General features: G+C 39.0%; 2 protein-coding genes across 3 annotated transcripts in view; both read left to right on the top strand.

Annotated features, from left to right (window-relative positions):
* The window catches only part of LOC105932879 (carboxyl-terminal PDZ ligand of neuronal nitric oxide synthase protein), a 218,386-nt gene that overhangs the window by 148,697 nt on the left and 49,516 nt on the right, over positions 1-20,173 (top strand). For both annotated transcript variants that reach the window (XM_036141025.1, XM_021321329.2), the window contains exon 8: positions 10,824-10,985. In XM_036141025.1, the coding sequence (XP_035996918.1) occupies positions 10,824-10,985 (162 nt within the window). The remainder of the gene's footprint in view (positions 1-10,823; positions 10,986-20,173) is intronic.
* LOC118564146 (uncharacterized protein C14orf93-like) lies at positions 14,014-15,536 on the top strand. Its single transcript, XM_036141026.1, has 5 exons — positions 14,014-14,489; positions 14,574-14,628; positions 14,719-14,816; positions 14,910-15,028; positions 15,137-15,536. The coding sequence occupies exons 4-5, from the start codon at positions 14,975-14,977 to the stop codon at positions 15,440-15,442; spliced, it is 360 nt and encodes a 119-aa protein (XP_035996919.1). The 5' UTR covers positions 14,014-14,489; positions 14,574-14,628; positions 14,719-14,816; positions 14,910-14,974; the 3' UTR covers positions 15,443-15,536.

Here is a 20,173-nt window from a genome sequence, read left to right on the forward strand (position 1 = left end):
AGAGGTGAGTTCACTGGCCAAGTTTGTCGGTACAAACAAGGATTTGGATTTCTGTGTCCATCACTTGCAGTAGGTGTAAAGCAGCCAGCTTTTATTTAGTAAAGCAAAGTGGGTTTTTAAATCTTTAATTAACAAAGATCCATATGGGCTTCACAGACATCCTTCTGTATGCAACAGGTGAACATGTCATCTTCTTCTACTTCTCTAACCCTTAGTTTATTTCTATTTAGCTGCCATAAACACAGCAGCTATTCTTCATGATTGTTTACATTAATGTGTGTGGCCATTTTGGGTGGGTAACATTTACTGTTTCTGTCCCTCCGGAGATTTCCTGCAGATCCAGGAAATGATGGATGGATGGATGGATGGATGGATGGATGGATGGATGGATGGATGGAAGAAAGAAAGGAAGGAAGGAAAAAGTGAAATTTAGTAATAAAGTTACCTTTATGCCCTCCTCCCATTTATTTCAGATCAGAAACTGCATTTATCTCTTGTTCCTAAACTCAGAAAGATGCAGGGTCTCCCCACAATAGAGTTTCTTCTTTTCAACCTTGCCAGACGGAGACTTATCTTTTCAATACTCAAGCAGGTAATAAAAACGCAGCTCCTCATACTGCAAACTCAGCTGGGTTTTATAAAAACGTCTATTGAGCCTTTTTATTAGAACACCAGCTCCCTAGGAACTTTGTCCTATACCTTTGAATTTGTAGACTTTATTTCTAAGTGTGTGTGTTTGTGTGTGTGTGTGTGTGTGTGTGTGTGTGTGTGTGTGTGTGTGTGTGTGTGTGTGTGTGTGTGTGTGTGTGTGTGTGTGTGTGTGTGTGTGCGTGTGTGTGTGTGTGTGTGTGCGTGTGCACGCGCTTATGGGTCAATGTCAGTCTGTGTGTTCATAAAGTCATTCCAGAGATGTTGAAGCAAAAGATAATCAAGTAACAATTTCTTTTGTGCTGAACAAACTATGACAAAGTGTCTATAATCTTTATCACACAATTAAAAAGATACTTATGTTTATCACAAACAGTATCATAATTTGTTGAGTGGGATTTGATATTTCCTTCAGCTTTGTCTGAATGATCATGGTGGTCAATTTGTCTTTATAATTGAAAATTATTTTATGCAAATTTACTAAATCCCATCCTTGATGCTTTTGGTTATTCATCAGACAGCTTAAATTTACCCAATATGACTCAGAGCACCTTTTATACAAATTAACATGTAAATTAATACGCTATTTAAAAAATAATTGAAGTGGCTATTAGATTAAAAGAACATTCCTAACGGGGTTAAACAAATGTAAATATTTCCTGTGCAGCTTTAAGGCTTGAGACTTTTCAGAATTCTCAGTTTTTCGGAAAGCGACCACCTGATGTTAGTCTTGAGATTGAAATTGGAAAGGAAATGAGAAACATTTTGGGGAAAGTATCATTGCCCCATGATCAGCTTTTTTTGGTCAGTAGCAGATTGTTCGTCACCATCGCCTGGGGAGAGGGAGATTTGGTTTTTATTAACCAGCAAAGCTGAAAGGAGAATTCATACATTCAATATATTTGGATTTATATTCCGCTGTCAAGCCTTACTGAAACCTTATTCTGGTTTTATATATAAAAACTAAATCCTATAAAAATATTTATCATGTTAGCAATAAGGATCAGTTCCTAAGGTTGTCTCTTATAATCCTTCTTAAATGAAATTTGCAGCTGACAGTCATGTCGCAAAAATGAATGCCTGAAAACAAAAGAGAATGCATCTTGAAGCATATTTAGTTTCATAGGCTGTCATCACCTTCTCAGTATGTGGAATTTATTCAAGGCAGTGAGCTGTTTGTTGTTAGAGCCAAGAGCCATTGTAATTTTAATCAGGCCTGACCATTTTCATTACAGAGGTATGGGAGTCGTCACAAATCACTGTGGCAGAAAGAACTCTAACAATGATTTTTGGACTTGGTGGTTAACTTTGAGCTAAGATTCAGAAACAAACCAAATAACTCCATTAAATCAGCTAGAGTGTGGGACCCTAAATCCCCGGGAAAAACAAACACCAAACTACATATTACCAAATAAAACTAAATATACGTAACAATAAAAGATCAAATTGAAAGTAACGGACATGAAAAGTTCAGATATTCTGTATAATGGTTGAATGGCATAAAATCATGCACACAAGCATACCTGTTTTATTTGACTTTAAGCGTAAAAAAAAAAGTGTTCATACGGTATAAACACCCATGTGTAGCTGTGCGTGTGGACATGCACCCATGCACATGCAGGTGTAAAAAGGAAAGAAAAGGGTCTCCCGGGCACAAGGGGCGCTCATGAAGGAATGAAAGCTAAACATAGTAGGAGCCACAGCCCTCCTAAGTGCCCAAGCTGTACCATCGCAACAGATCATTTACACCGGCGGAACAGAGGCCCACTACCCAAGCCACGGGGCCCCTAGTCCCCAGGGTAGAATAAGGCAGCAAACCAAATGAGCAGGAGGGGGGGCATGAGACCATTTAGCAACTTCCCATCTCTCCATGGCCCAATGACATGATTAGTGGATGAATGTAATGTTCTGTGTACCTATAAGATATAAGGTAAGAATTCCTTTATTATCCCAAAATTCGGGTTTGACAGTGGCAAAGACACACAGTTACATACAATTGTTAGCAATGAAAATAAAGAAGAAAAAGGAGCAAACTAGTCTAATCTAAAGCAACAGCAAACAGGCTTAAATAGGAAGCAATTGGACTTCCGTTCAGTTCTTTATTAAAAACACCTATCCAGGAGTCTTTGTCAGTCCTAGTGGCTCTTACATGAGCAACCTGTAGTTGGATCACATGGAGGCCCATCCTCCTAAGCGCATTCTAGGTAAGATGCAAATCAATGACCCACCCGTCACTGTTCTGGGTCATTACAACCTATTGCTTGGTGTGAGTGGAGTACTTGGTCACCAACTGCAGGTTGGTCAAGTGTGAGCCACCAGAATTGATAAAGACTCCTGGATAGATGACCTGGATAACTGAGAATTTGCACAGCTAATTTATAGTTAGTTCTAAAGAAACGCTAAGACAAGAGTAAATACCATTGCTGATATTGCACAATTATTGATGTAGTATACTCGGATAAAAATAAGATGAAATATTGAAGTTTAACAGTGGAAAAACTCCAGCCTATATACAGAGCACACAGAAATATAATATGCAAAATGCATGATGGTACAGCAGCATTTCGAAGTAGCTAAGGCATGAGCAAGTGACCTTAACATCTGGGAGACTAAATGATGATCTGATCAGAAATTGTGCAACCATTAGCGTGATGCAAACAGTTACTGACTCTGCTGTAAGCAGCAGAAATTCTAAAGTCTAACAGCAGCCGGGTGTTGTGTGTATATATGGGTGTTGTAGTGTGTTGTGTCTAAAGTGAGAGTTAAACTTGGAGGATTGGCCACACCCTGGGCACACCTCTGCTGCAAATGGTAGGGGCCCCAGGAGTCACACCGACCCTCAAATCCCTAAATGCCTTAGAAATGGTTAAAACTGGGGTGTGGTGAGATGAAACAAGTGGAAGGGAGGGACCAGACTGCTCCTCACAGCCCCACCCAGGGCCTCCCCTCCCCATATCCCAACCCCCTTATTTGAAGAATGAATAGTATGTATATAGGAGCAGATGAGGTGGGTTTCTTTCTTCCTAATTTTGTTTATTTTTTTGCACTTTTTTCTCCCCCTGTTCCCCATTCTCTTCTCTAATTTTCATCATTTCCTTAAAAAAAAAGATTTGGTGTATATATAAAAGTTACTTGGCCCATGTGCCACCGCCAACCCCACCCCTCCCCCACAGTTGTTGGGCCAGCTCAGGCTTAACTGGACCCACGGGACCCAGGCGGCACACGCCGGAACGCGCTGGCAGGACCCGGTACCATGCAAAGGCAGGTCCCACTCCAGGCCCACCTGGTGCTGAAAAGTAAAAGAATATTTAAGGTGACATCTAGAACTAACTGCATTCCAGGGATGTGGACAACAGCGGGTTAGAGAAGTAGAACCATTTGTAACTTAAGATGATCAACACACATCTGCCTTAATTGAACGTATTTGCTTGTATTTAATGAGTATGGTCTTTAACAGCGCATTGTTAGGTGGTATAAGGCTGTGAAAGCTTACTATACAAGTGTTCAACTGGATAAAACAGTGCAAATTAGATGAAATAGAACAATAATCAGGAAATGGTCACAAAGTTAAATTAAACAGGGAATTTTGTCAGTTTTATATGTTCTTCTCTTATGATTTGGTATTATCTAACAGTGTCAAAAGATAGATAAAAATGGTTAAGAGTTAAAGAAATGTGCTCTGAAACTTACAGGTCTAATTTACTTTCCGTTGTCTTTCCAATTTTGAAAACGGCTGAAAGAGCTCTGTGACCCTTATCTATGGAAGCAAGAAACTTAACCAAAGGTGTCAAATGCACACGATCACTCAAGAAAGACCTTCTGTATTCCTTTCCAATACATTAACTTTAAGGGTTGATGGTGTGTTATAAAGTTACGGACAAAGGCACCTTAGAATGATCATGCCCCTTTCTCTTAAGAGCCCTCGATAAAGTTGTAAATCTGCATCCGAGGCTGTCTGCAGTGAGGGAAGCCAGAACCTGACAAGTCGTTCGTCTAGCCTGTGTTTTACTGAGTGTGCGTGGGAAGAAGCAGACTGTTTGACAGTCGGGAAGCAGCTAGTGTAATCGTGGCTGTGGGAGGAGAAATAACGACTTCCTTTGGCCCTCGTCATCTATCTTTAGTTACCTTTCTTTCTAACAAACCCTTTTCTTGTGTAAACAGTCCGAACGAAGAAGAAGGATTCCAGTGGCCTGCACAGAACCACTCTGGGCTCTTGCATGCGTGGGAATTATATGCTAATAGCGAACTGGAAGTCGTATTAGGAAGAATTTTAGTGGTGTTCTGACTTTCTATTTAAATTCTGAGCTCAGTTTGAAACTGGCCTCCGTGCCCTGATTAGCTTTTACCTTGGTAAACAATGTTAGGAAATGCTCCAGAGGAATTTGGTTGTTGATTCTCAATTCAAACAGCAAATATAAAACACAGAGGGAGAAGCTGTTGTGTATGCACCACCCCGAAGTACCTGCTTTTGGGCAGACATCACGGCTTGTCTAAAGCTTTTATCCTTGTTAAGTTTTAATTTTTCCCTCTTATGATCAAAGGAACTGTATGAACCATTGTTTCCAATAAAAAAAAAAAATGTGTATGCACAGCAACCTTGATGCAGTTTCTGGGGAATAAGTGGCATGGAGTCTTCATTTAGGATTGCTATGCATTTGTTGGGTTATCACTGTTTGCTCAAGGAAATTTTATAAGGTAAATCAACGTATTGTGGTAACTTACTAAAATAATTTTTTAACGCTGTCAAACTGTCTTGAGATGAACATGTTGCAAAACGCTACTGTTCAAGCTGATACAGCCACTATGGGCCCGTGTTGGCGAACAATTACTCATTCATAGAGTTCACTGATTTAAACAAGCCTAAATCTGTGCTTAATTTGTTTCACTGTTTGAAGAATAATGTGCATTTGCAGTCCTGGGACATGTTAATAGTTTTTCATCTTTTTGGTAAACTTTGATGTTATATTTAATTCAGATCTTATATTTAATTCAGCTTCTCACCTATATGACAATAGGTTCTAAAATAAATTAGTTGTGTATTCAGATAACAAGAGCACTTCTTGATGGCTTTAATGTAGCAGCTATATGTGTTGTGATTCAAACCATAAGAGCAGTGTCACCTTTGGAGGTCCCCTTTCATTTCATTTAATTTTGTTTATATTGCGATTGCTTGCCTAAAAAGAGAAGAGAAACAACTGGATCACCAAGAATAAACTCAAAGTCAGCCAGAATTTTTTTTTTTTTCAAGAAATCCCAGACTTTGTATCGCCGGTTGTGTGCTGAATGAACCCCGGTAACCAAATCACTTCTTGTTTTGAAATTCTAATATTGTCACTTTTGTAAATTCCTCTAAGTCCATACCTATTTTGGCTATTAAAAATACGTATAGCGTACAGTTTTTCAATGTTAACCATAAAGGTAACATTGTGTAAGCTGTGAAACTGAACCAGCACTCAAACTGCTATTATGCTTTTTTTTAAACGCTGCTAATTTATGAGTGGATGAATAGATTTCCGGGTCCTTCTGTGACTCCTAATGAATAATAGACTGAAGGAGTTTAAAGGTGTGTTTTCCATCTGCGTTGTATCTGCTCTTACTGCTTCCTCTGACACTCTGTTTATGCCTGTGCTTCTCCCTCTTTTCCCTTAGAATGGCATTTGTTCCTGTGTCAACAGTGCTTGAAAGCCGAACATGTCATCATTTTCTCTCTCTGTTACTCTGAGTGCTGACTCATCTCATTCACATTTCCACTTTCTAAATCTTCTCAGTTTGCCTGACAACACTGACAGCTTCAAAGCCACTACTGCAATCCCGTTGAACATCCTACAGTTCACTGCCAAGCTGCGGCTCAGGTGTCTCACGGTAACTCGGAGAAAAGAAAAGGGGGTTTAAGGAACGGCTTGAACACAAATGTTCCATTTGATCCAGGTCGTGCTGTGTAGTTGCCATTCTCACACATCCACTGATCTGTTGGAATGTTTAAATCTCTGACAGGGGAACCTGACAACTTAATCTTGCTTCATAGCCATGTTCTGCTGGGAAACCTCAGGATCTAGTACGACAAAGAAGTTCACCAGAATTCTATGAAAAGAAGATTAGACAAGACTTAGAAGGGTTCTTCAGCTCATATCTGCATGCATGCTATGGACTACTTCTGGGGCGACAGTGGCGCAGGAGTTAGGAAGTTTGTTGTGCAATTGGCGGGTTGCCGGTTCAATCACCCGGCACCTTCACCTCTGCCCGCATGGTAGTCAGAGGGCCCTTGGTGTTGATGTCTCTGTCAGTCTGCCCCAGGGCAGCTGTGGCTACTAACATAGCTCACCAACGTCAGGGTGTGAATGTGTGCATGAATGGGTGATTGACTGTAGCGTGAAGCGCTTTTGGGGTCGTCGGACTAGCTAAAGCGCTATACAAGTATAAGGCATTTACCATTTGCTGTGTTTCAACCAAAAACGGCGTGCATGGTAATTTGTTCCTGGGATTGCCGATCCAACATTGAAGATTGTAAGTGGTGAACACTGCATCTACATGCTACCGACAAATTGTTAAAATTCAGCTTGACCTACACCAGGTATTACCATGTTCCAAGCTGATTGAGCATTTACAGTAAGAGCGTCAGCTAGGCCACCTTCAAATTTGCTTGTAACTTCACTATAGCATTAAACTTAAAACAATGTTGTCTGCTCTGGTGTATATTAAGAGCACAGTGGGCCTCCCAATTTGCATTTTCAGAGAGCAAAAGTTCCATAAGTCAAATGTACACAGTGCCTCTGTAAGGAGTTTGTGATTGTTTTTTAATCGTGGCATCATCATGGAGGGACAGGCTAGTGGTTGGAGAGCTGGACATTTGCGTCTTGGTGAGGCCCCAAAGGTTGGTGGTTAGAAACTCTGGCTATAACTCTGTGTCCCTGAGCAAGACTCTTGATCACAGATTGCTCCCCATGTGCCACTCAGTGCACCCTGCTCCGTAAGGGATGGGTTAAACGCAGAGCCAAATTTCCCCTCTGTGGGACTATAAAAGGAAACATTTATTCATATTGAGGCATCCGTTCCATGGGTTTACACTAACCTGCGTTATATGGTTGTTAAGAGAATTTAATGTTAGACTGGCCATGCTGGCCTTGTTCCAAGGATGCATTGAAAAGGATGCCACAGAGCTGCTGCTAGAAACAAATCAATTAGTACCATGCCACCCTGAAAGAAGACTTGGCTGTGCTGGTTGCTGTGAGACATAAAGGAGAGGGGAAGTTTTTAGGCTACATTGTTATAAACATTTACCAAGTGACTAACTTCACGCTTTAGCGTATCGGTTTGATTGGCCCACAATAATCGGTAAGAAATGATTCAATGAGCTCACTTCACCTACCAAGGTTAACATTATCATTGGCTTGATGATTTATCCCATCAATGATAAATATTGACAACGTTTCTTCTTCCCCAGAAAGACTAACACTGATGGTGGAGGTGCAGAAACAGCCGTTGTATATTGGTTGATTCTGAGTACGTAAAACAAACATCCTAGTGCAGATGAGACTGCTATGACAGTAGATGTGCAGAGTTGTGGTCGCTGCCTTTGAGAAACCGAGCTGATCAGTAATATAACATAACAGCGTCGTGATTTTCACTTGAGCCAGTTTCCAGTGGTGATGGGACAGTCTGAATCAGGTGGGAAGCGTCCAAAACAGTTTGGACTGAAAGGAACACACGGCCACTTAGGAAATCTCCCCTTGATTTCCGCGCCCAAACGTTTCAAGCTGTATTGGTAGCAGAAATTGGAAGCCACATAGTACCCGACTTGTAGTTTTACTCTTGTGATTCATTGGTGCCCATTCAGAGAAAAAAAGAAACTGTCCTGTTGTGCTGTTCCCTTCATCATGTCCCCAAACAGCTTGTCAAGCCGAATAATTAGCCTTTACTAACCTGAAAGAGTCATCGCTGACAGGCCATCAGTCATTTACCCATCTCCTGCAGAGTCTGTCGGGGTGTGTGTGTGTGTGTGTGTGTGTGTGTGTGTGTGTGTGTGTCTGTGTGTCTGTGTGTGTCTGTGTGTGCAGGTGACTGACAGTGTGTTGCCAGAAGGTGTTTAAAGAGCGACAGATGCTAATGTGGCTTCTCACACGTTCCTTGAGGCGGGCCAAGGTTTAATCTAATCAGGCGTCGAGTTGTTATGCTGACTCTACCAAGAGTCACAATTCAAGTCACTTTGAAGCACCTGTTCTTTCCTTGTTAGGGATGGGACATTGTTGAGATTCAATCGGCAACATGCAGAAAAGTGTGTAAGTTTGGCTGCTATGAAGTGTCATAAAGAAAATGCAGAGAAAGCAAAAGTAACACGCTGCAACGGACCAGGCCTTGCAGAGAATCACGAGTAAAGTGCCGCCTTTGTCCTTGAATACAAATATTTTCATTAGTCTGAGCTATATGCCAGTACTGTCTTTCTCTGCAAAATTTGCAGGATTGCTATGAATTGTTTGACTGTTTTACGTATATATAATATCCTAATCTTGTTTACAATGGGAGCAACAACACATTCTTCAACATTCAGCTAAAAAGCATTAATTTGCTTTTTAGATATTGTATTGACACAAATACTATTTTATGTTCCTGTATTTTATAAAGAATTTTTTGTTTTTAAGACCTTGTAGTCATAATTATACTTCTGTATAAGATTCTTAAGATTATATTTATATGGACATATTCCATTTTGTCTCATGTTAAGACAGTAAAATAGACTGATAGTCTAAAAAGAAATCCAAAAGGTGCTATAACCCGGTTGCAAAAACAAAATCTGACAGAAAATCAATTAAGTCACTTGATAAGGAATGTGGACTAGAGATCTGCTCACGATCTTAGAAATGCTGTGAGAAAATGTTGACCAAAGAGCACTAAATGCTGAAATTAAATTAAAAGATAGTTCAACAAAGTTTTACTTCAACAGTATGCACGCTAAAACTTTTAATCATTTGTCAACTAAATTGTATAGAATAAATATAACACTAGAAGTGTAGAAAAAAAATCAATAAATAATGTATTTTGTTCTTTTTTGTTTCAAAACCCTGACGTTTTAACTGGGGTGTGTAGACTTTTTATGTCCATTGTATCCATAGAAATTTAAAGGGCCTGCGCTTTATTCAGTAGGCAATTAAACCACAAGCCTTTTAAATCTTATTGATTTGCCAACATGTCTGTTTTTTAGGCTTGTAGTCTGCAGTTGTCCTCGTAGACAACAATTTGCTCTGGCTACAGCGTGATTAACACAACACATCTGTGAAACCCAAAATTATGCTGACAGGTCGGTCACGTGACGGAAAGAGCACAATGTGAGACTTTTAACGAAAGATTTACAACAATTAGATTGCATGCCACTCAATGGAGGAGCACTGAGTCCCAAAGCTCATTATTGCTGGAGCGAAGCATTCGCTCCGTCCTCATCTAAATTCTCTGTCTGTTCTGCTCATCCACAGTGAAGCAGCTAATCAGCAACTCCACATTTTAAATCCAGGTTCTTGTTTGGATGATGGCTTGTTCTCCAAGGTATTTTAGCGATGCTATTGCGTGTCTTTTTTATTGATTGATTAATCATTTCTCTTTTGTTTTCCCGCCTGCAGGCATTCTCAACTGCAACCTTTTGAATTCAAGTTTTTAAAAGTGAAAGCAAGCTTTTGGTCCCGCTTTAGCCACTTCTTGTTTAAGAAATAGGTATCAGTATGTAGCTTTCTATAATATTTTCCACAAATGTTTTTAAATCACCTACCTCCAACCTGTGAAGCATTCGCTCTTTTAAACAGTCCTAATGTAATGGGTCTGACATAAAATAACCAGTTTAACTATTTAAATAGAATTTTAGAACACGCTACTAGTCACCTTAATACTTTCTTACAATGTCTTGTTAAGACTGACAAAAACTAACAAAGATGACATAGTTTGAAAGACGGAAAATCTAATTTGTTCACCAACTTAAATCTCAAACAGCTATAACCTAACAATGATGCACTCAGCAGATGAATAAGACATGTCACACTTTATATGGTCATTATCCGGTACGAGGGGTGAGTAGAAAATGTATAAAAAACAAAACAAAAGGCAGCCACGTTGTAATGATTGCTTTCTCATACTAGACCCTAACGTTTTGCCAAAGGTAGAAATGACACGCGCTTGTTTTTTCCTTCTATCAGGCTTTGGAGGAGCCTTCTCTTCTGATGTCCAGTCCCAGGATGCTGCTTCCTGCGTCGGGCGCGCTGCCTCCCGGGGCCCCATTGTCTGTGCACCACCAGATCCAGCTGCTCCAGCAGCAGCTCCAGCAGCAACAACAGCAGACTCAGGTGGCTGTAGCACAGGTACGTTTATTTTTTCAACGTTCTTCTAAAAGCATTTTTAGATGCGGGCACTATAAGAGTAGTCATAGCAACCTTCTTCTACAGTAACATGTTTATTTACAGTATTGTTTCTAGACTTTAAAAATAACAGACAATTTTAGTTATGACTTTACTTCATCATCAGTCCCAGTCTGCACTGTGAAAAAACAAGAGGGTGGCCTTGATATGACAGCATTTTGCATACATTTAGGTTTTGCACATATTGTACCTTTGATGCACTGAGGGAAGTTCAGAAAATGTATAATTATTGAAATGATTTGATGCTTACTAATGAGATATGCTATTTGAATAAATCGACAGTATAAGTGAAATGGGAAGAAAAGTGAACTGCACTGTATGGCTGATAGATTTTTCATGTTGAGCATCAACAGTTGAAAAGAGGGCAAATAAACAGGTTTTTGATTCATGAGTTGACCGCCCCGCAGTGATAGTTTGTCTTCTGCATCTAGAAATATGCAAGGCTAGGAAACTCCTGCTACACACCTAAACACCTGATGTGACAGGGCTGCTAAATTCAGGGGCCTGGTTACGCGAACATCTGTTGTGCTTTCTACCTGAATGTCTGTGAACAAACTGCTACCGCAGCTGTCAGCTCGCACGTTAAGTGCAAGCAGGCGTATAATGTCATTATTTATAAGAGAGAAGAACCCAAAGGTTGCTGCTCACTGGCAGAGATACCTGTGTAAATTTTTTTAATGAGTCAGAACTTTGGCACATAATAGGAAGTGTTTCGCCTCCCTTTAAATGGTTTGAATTTTCACTTTGTCAGTTGTTTTTTTTTTCTTTTTTTCTGGGGTGTAAGGGGTATTGCTGAAGTAGTCTGACCCCAGGTCTCTTATTTAGCAAATGGCTTTTCTGAGTTGCTCTCAGAGTGTACCTCCGCACACAATCTAAAATATTTTTTATAGTCTGCAGTAGTTAAAGGATTGTAAAGTTTTAAACTGCATTAACTGCTTCTGGACGCCTTTACACTCAAATTTAATTTTCGTTATTAGACGAATAGTTACTGACCCAAAAAAAAAAAAGACACATTTAACATCTGACTCTTTAAAGCAATTTGTTGCATAGAAACTCTTTGGTGTGACCCTTACCCAATAAAACTAGCTTTAACAAAGAAAATTTGTAAAATAAATGTAATTTAAGTATCTATTTTACAAATTAATACTTTGATGTGTTTTTTTATATTCCACCTATATACATTTAGAGTTGTAATGGATAGATATATAAAATTTAAATGTATACACTGCATGAAAAGTGAGATTTTCGTCACTATGCGGCACTGTAGATTGTCGTGGAAGTTCAGGTTAATGGCTGTTCACGGCAATTTGCAGGCAACACCAAAAACTGCCGTGAATTGTCAGAAATTGACGTGGGCCTACCTTGGGAGTTGTCCCCCCATGACCCCCCTCCTCCTAATTCTAGGGGAGGCTTTAACATGTAAATGAAAATGCTGTGAGCTAAACAAATGTAAATCAGGGTTGCAGGGGGAGTTTTACCCCAAGTGACATTTCTCTAAAAGGTAAGAAAATCTCTGGTACAAATAGATCAGGCTCTATATAACCTAAATATAGACTCTTACATTTTACCTTGAATTGATTTATTTAATTAAAGTATGCTAGATTACTGTGTATGCCATTAGCAATGGCAAATGTTATGTAAAAAAAATACACAAAATAATTTATTTCAAAAATTTGTTTTAATCAGAATCAGTTGGTAAAATGTGAATCAGAATCAGCAAGGTAAAATGTGCATTCCATGCAAACATTTGCACAGTAGTTGAGCTCTAGGAGACTGTGATCTCTGCAGACCTCTCATTCTGATTCTTAGTGGCATGACTACAGTGACCTTTTTTTTGGTCTTACTTAAATGCACAGAGGATGTATTAACTACACATCTCCCAGCAATGTGCTCAACTGGCAGAAATTATGCTGGGTATGACGTGTCTGTTCCCTGCAAGCCCCAAACTTCTATTGGCTTTCGTTCTGCTGACACCAAAACACTGTGCTTCACATAAAGCATATCAGCTGTGTCATTGCATGACAAAGTCCCAACCATTTGTCTTCCTAAAATACTGGCAAATTCTGCACCATATTCACATGTCCATGGCATATGAAGCTGTTGGCTCTGCTGAAATTGCCTCATAATCTGGACTTCAATTGTCCTATTGTTGTGATTAAACTTTCCCAGTATTCCATTAAAACGCTCAAATGAAAGCAGGGTTAACATGGGGTGCAAGTTTTGAATCGCATAAAAATGTGTATGTGTCACTAATTAGGTCAAGAATAGATTATGGGAGTGTGGTATATGGTTCAGCGGCTAAGTAGGTTAAAAAAATGTTACGTTATTCAAGCTAGAGCATTGAGAATTTGTTTAGGGGCAGTTAAATCAACTCCAGTATGTGCTTTACAAATAGAATCAGGAGAAATGCCATTATGTATCAGAAGGCAACAGATAATGGTTAATTACTGGATAAATTTAAAAGGACATAATGAAGATCATCCAGTTATGAAAGTATTAGAAAGTTGTTGGGAAAGACGAAAGGGTCAATTTAATAGTTTTGGATGGATTGGGGATGATAGAGCAAAAACATTTAATGTATATAACAAAGAATTCAGTCCAACAGTATTGTGGGCTTTGAGACCTACATGGATATGGAAATATATTAATATAGATAGATCATTATTAAATATTAAGACAAGAAATATAATAGATATCTGCCAAGAATTTTACAATCAAATACAGATTAAATATAATGATAATTTGCAAATTTATACTGATGGTTCGAAAAATCCAAAAAATGAAGCAACTAGTGTAGCTGTAGTGATTCCTGAATTAAAAATTAATATTTCAAAAAGAACATCTAATTATTTTAGTATATATGCGGTAGAATTATGTGCTATATTATTAGCTTTAGAATGGGTGGAGGATACAAATATAAATAAAATAATAATTTGTAGTGATTCATTATCTGCATTAGTATAGAAAAGGGATGTACAAAGATTTTTCGTTTTTTTTTTTTTTATTCTGGGATCATAAGGATTTGAAGGATATATATTAGGATCCAATAGATGGCAGTAATGCAACAACTATGGATGCAAGCTGTCGTTAAATCCTAAAGAAGAAGAAAAAGAAGAAGAAGAAGAAGAAGACGAAGACGAAGACTTTACTGTGTTTGGATTTTACTGGTATGCCGGACAACGTCTCGCGTTCAACTCCTCTAGGACGCGATCCACAACTTTCAGCCAGTCCGCAGACTGACGAGAAGAAACTGCTGATTGCTATCAGTGGACCGTCTCGTCAGCTTACTCAACATACTGCCGACATGAATGAGAGGTTCACTCAACTGCAGAATTCGGTAAACTCCAGGTTGCTGTCCATAGAGGACAAGATGGCGGCTCTGCAGTCGAAGAACTGTGCTGGAGAGACTAACTCCATCAAGAGAAGACGGATGCACAAAAGCTTGCGGTAAGAATATATTTGACTGCTAGCTAAGCTAAAAGTAGCCTAGCCATAACCCAAAGCTAAGGGTGTATTTTTTGTGATTTACAGTACGCCGTCTTCACAACTCGGAGACAAATTGCAGGCGCTATGAACCGGCGCAAGGGTAAGATTTAAAGAATATGCTTTCATTCTGCGATAAAAGGGAATAGATACGGATAGATACCGATCATAACTGTACATTTTGTTTTCACAGACTAAGCACGCCTCATAATGAGGCAGTTACCTCCTATCTGCTCGGAGCAATAACTGCAAGCCTCGATTTACACTATATTGATAAAGACGACATTGTGTGTAAGGGACTTGTTTTACTGTTTCTCCCTTGTTTTTAATGTTACTGTGACTTGCGTTTGGTTTTTATTCATACCACTCTCATTTGTTTTCCAGCCGCCTGTAAGACGTATTACGAGACGGTACGCAGGAGCTTCAGATATACGCAGCCAGAGAACTCAATGCAGGCGGAAGCTGCCAAGAATTCAGCTCGGAGTCGAGCGAGAAGAAAGAGGGTAAGACTTTATTTGGTGACTATTTTTCAGGTGCATTGATAGATGTGTTGTGTCCATACGCAGTGCATCCCATCGCATAATACTGATTCATTGTTTTGTTTTTTACAGCTGCAGGAATCGAGGCAGAGCGTGCTAGCTGATGAGGAAGTGGAACTCTGGATGTCCGCCACCGTCGACCTCATGTCTGACGAGGAAGATGGCGTCGTTGGCGGGGTCTCTGGATGGATTGTACCGCCGTCATTTCGTAGGCCGGATCTCTCTGAACTCTGTGTGAAGCTGCAGTCCCGGTTAGAGGCGACGCCGAAGTACAGAGACACGCACAGTAGGCGTCTGCACATCGGACCTCCCTCGGAAAGAACGCCGCCAGCAGTTGCCTACAACCCCGAGGAGGCAAACGGACAGTTCACGGGGTAGTAGTTTTTTGGATACGCATGTGTGGGAAGATCCTCGCGTTGTATATAGTTGTGTGTGTGTTTTTTTAATAAAGCTCTTTCTTTGCATAAACATCTTCCTGGCAAATGTTAATTTCCTGTATAAATTCATTCATGTCCTTGAAGGTAGCCTAATGATAGTGTAGTAGCCTACATAAGATAACATAAATATATATATATATATATATATATATATATATATATATATATATATATATATATATATAAACCAACCAATCACGAGTGATTTTACTAGTTTGAAAATAATGGTTTCAGCCAATACTGAGTAAGAACATTCTGGCCTGCCCTGGCCACGTGTGGTTTTGCTGCCAATCAGGAGCGATTTTACTTATTTAAAAATAGTGGTTTCAGCCAATACTGAGTAGGTTATTCAAGCCAGACCTGGCCAGCCGCGCGGGTTCGCTGCATTCATATGCTAATTAGGGCCATTAGTGCAGCTGATCGCTCTCCACATACGTCAGAGTCCGGTTCCGACAATTTGTGGCACTGAAAACGGCAACAAGCACGGGTTGCAAATTGTCGTTAACTGCCGAAAATTAGGGAGATCTGCGGTAGTTTACGGGGACGAAAATCTCACTTTTCATGCAGTGATAAATTTGACATTTACCATGATATACCCTAAGGGTGGATTTTCAAAGTGATAAATACAATCACCCTTCCTGGTATACATCTCTTCTTCCTCAAGAAAGTTTTTTTCTTTTAAGTCTACTTCTAATGCGTGTTGATAACATGAAAAATGGCTACTGATTCTGAACATCTCATTAGGCCATGTGGGAGAGAAAATGTCTTTTTCCAGATACAAAATCTGAATCCAGATTCAGAGTAAAGCTTTAGATAGACTTACATGACTGACTCAGGTCTAATTAGCCAACCATTTGAACCTCAGTTGTCAGATATAATTTTCAGTTTAAAAAAGTCACACTCATCTTGTGAAATGCTTCAGTTGTAAATACAAACTTATGCCAGGTTTTCCTCTGGTTGGCAAACGTTAGAGCTTGAAAAAATTGGATTGAAAATTGAAATGTGAACATAAACAGTCAAATTGATGCAGATGTCCTCTGCACATAGGCGCACACAATGGTTCATTCTTAAACCATGGGGTCATTTTTTTATCAACTTTTTAAAATAACTGCTCTGGCAGAGAGCTTGAAGACTGAGATGAATGACTCAAAAACTGTGGGAGCCCTCAGACCAGATTTCTGTTTCATCTACTTTTTACTAAATACATTATTCTTCTTTGTTAGTTATCTTCACGTTGCTGTTTACGTTTAGTGTCTAGTCAGTTGCGATGACTTGGTGTATGGCTCACAGCTCCTTTTGGTTTTTCCCACCTTAACTGATCAGTGAACAATCTCCTTTGGACAAGGGCTATCTGCATAATAATTTGTCATTGGTTATAAATTATATTAAAATAAAACACAGATTAATTTTGGCTGTGTGTTCTTCTTGTTACATTGCTGACTAGCTAATTGTATTATGAGAGTCTAAATGAACCCTTACCTTGCCCAAAATACAGCACTTTGCTCCAAACATTACTTTGGCCTGTAATGGTGATGTTATTTCCTAAAGTTCCATCTCGTTGCTGGATCTTTTTATTTATATGAAACCACCTGCCGCTATGTTAAACTCTCTTATAAGAGACCAAACATGAGATCTTGAACATCTGAAAGGTTAATTTTAGCCCGTTTATTGATTATTTGTGTAAATGCCTTTTAAGTAAGTCTTACCAAATAGTGAAATAGTGTTGTTGAAAAGGAAACATTCTCCTCTTATCTGTAAATTGTCTGACGTCACAAAGGAATTACTCTGGCTAACCTCAGACTTCATTTAGATCAGTAGCCGGATAAAAGGATGCAGCTCGTCCATTGGCATAAAATCTGCTCCTATCAGCTGACTACCCCATGAGTCTGTCAAATGTTTTCTGTTCAATTTTTATTTTATTTTTTTTGTTGTGTGTGTGTGTTTTTTTTTTTAAGTAAACTCAGTTTATCTCAGTAAATCTATAGAATTAGCCCTTTAGCTCTGGTGCTTCTGGACCTTAGAGCAGCCTTTGATACTATGGACCACTCTGTCCTCCTATCTCGTCCACGACTGTGTTTGTATTCGTATTTGGAGTTCTTGCTGTCAATTTCTGCGACTGTGTCAAAAACCTAGAAATCATTTTCAACAAGGATTTAAAGGTGCATAGTCATGTTATTTGACTTATTTTAAAATGTGTACATTCTGATTGCATACAACGTTTTAATGAAAACTTACATCTGGCTGGCATATTAGTTGTTGTTCTGGTGTTTTATGCTTTGTTTTAGCCAAATTTGTTAGTAAATACATTTTATGTTTACTTACAATATTAACGTAAGTATGTACTGTGCATGCGCAGCAGGGGTTGAAACAAGGAAGCGGCTAACAGCTGTTAGCATCTCCCAGCGAAACAATAAAGAATGGTCCAAGATCCAGTGGGAAAAAATGCAAAAAATTATATGATTCCAAGAGGAAAAAGACTGGAATGTTGCTGGGAATACAGTATGACTGATGTGAGTAAATGTTCTGATATGAGGCTCTTAAAAGTTGCTGTGGATAGGTGTATTTAATTAATAACGGTTGATGTTCGATCACACCGAGCTACAACTTTGCTGCTTGGCATTGTAGAGGGTCAGAGGCCACTTTTATCCACAAAAAAGACCATCCAAACATTATCAGGATGGAAGCTTGGTGTATATAACCTTATTTTAATCATGATCAAACAGTTTTTGGTCTTTTTTAAGCATATAATGTGGCTATATACCCTTTGAAATTTAAGAAGCAAATCACCTCTGTAGTTCAGTCTGGATTTTATCATCTACGCCTTTTAACTGAGGTCAAGCAAACCGCTGTGACCTCGAGAAGGCTGTTCATGCTTTTCTCTGTTCCAGAGCTGAAAATTCAACGCTTTCCATGTCTGTGTCCCCCAGTCACCCCTTAGCAACCTCCAACTTGTCCAGAACGCAGCAGCTCACCTTTAAACTCACCCTCCCAGACAGAAACATGTTATACCTGTCTTATTTTCACTACAATGGCTTCTCATCCATTTTAGGATTTGAACCTTTTATTGTTTGTTTTCAAAGCTCTAACCAGCTTTAGCGCCCTTATTTATCTGAGTTATTGAGGTTTTCTATTGCACCAGGTCCTTGAGGTCAGTCAGCATTTACTCACACTTCCATGGACAAACTACAAACATTGGGGTGATTGAGCTTCTTCTGTGGCTGTACCTCAACTCTGAAATCAGCTTCCACTAAATATTTGATCTGCAACTGAACTTGGTCTTTTTAAAACACAGCTCAAGATTTTTTTTTTTTTTTTATTCAGGCAGGCTTTTACTACCCAAAACTACGTTGGCACTTCTGGTTGTATCTTCCTTGTTTAATCTATTTTGGTTTGTTTACATTCCTTTTAACTTGTTTTTTTGTCTTGTTATATCTTCTTTTATGTTTCCATTGTTATATGTTGATTTTGTTAAGGTCACCAATATTTAGAATATGGAAAGGTCTATACAAATCACTGACTGACATTTTTTTCTTTAGGGGCAGTTCATACACAACCCCCAGAACCACCTAGGCATCCAGAATACTCTGTCAGAGAGCTTGTGAAGCTGATGTTTTCAGGCAGATGTATTCACTGTGGATGCATGAGCTCACATCGAAGTGTTTGCCTGCACACTGGTGAAAATCCTGATCTGTTACTTTGTCTTGGCTCTAAAACATCCCATAGTCTCTCACTGACAAACTATCCATAACATGGCTAAAGTTGCCATAGGCTTCTTTGCAACAGCATTAATAAAGAAATAGAGACCACTATGGTACTTGGAAGATAAAGAAAGAAGAATCATTCTGTACACAGAGCGTGAGTTTGTGTGTTTTTGTTTTTCTGAAGAACTAAAGCCTGCTTTACTTTTAGGTCAGAAAAATTGGGTCGGGTCTGCTGGGTTTGCAGAATTTTTTTTTTTTTTTACCTTTGTCCCAAAAAAAAAAGAAAATCTTACTCTGTTATGTGTAAAACCGATATGTCTCTTAATTTATAATTTACAGGTCTCAGACAGCAGGTCTCGTCTGATTTTACAGAGATGCCGCCTCTAGTGAATTATGCAACCAAAACAAAAAAACTTCACAGAATTGCAGTGAAAAAGGCATAAATGTAATTTAAACAACAATAACACTTCTTGAAAATTCATCTGTTTAAAAGAAAGTGCACAAACATCCTTTATCTAATGCTGTGAGATGTTATGAGATTTTGAGTATAGGTTTATTTAGCTGCATAGGTTGAGTATAGGTTTATTTAGCTCATCAGAAAATACATTCCTCTTTTGTAACTTTGCCGAATTAATCCTCTTTCATTTTGTTGCACCTCTCTTAAAATGATTTTCAGCTTCAACGAACCAAACACTGCTTTATCTCTTCAAATGCGTGTGATGCTGGAAGCGTACTTGAAAAGGGTACGGGTGTCAGAAATGGGCAAAATGCTACTGGCTTTCAAGACAAAGATGCTTTGTATTTTGCATAAAAATGTATAAAGTGAAATGAAGTTAAAAAAAATATATCAAATATAGTTTCTTTGTTTAAAGTTTAAGAGTTTCAGTGTCTTGAAAGTTTATAGAAGTGTCAAATAATTGCCCAAGTTCCAAAAACATGCCTGGTTTTTAAGGTTTCCCAGCCACAATACA

This window comes from Fundulus heteroclitus, chromosome 9 (genome assembly GCF_011125445.2).
Source record: "Fundulus heteroclitus isolate FHET01 chromosome 9, MU-UCD_Fhet_4.1, whole genome shotgun sequence".
NCBI classification, from domain to species: domain Eukaryota; kingdom Metazoa; phylum Chordata; class Actinopteri; order Cyprinodontiformes; family Fundulidae; genus Fundulus; species Fundulus heteroclitus.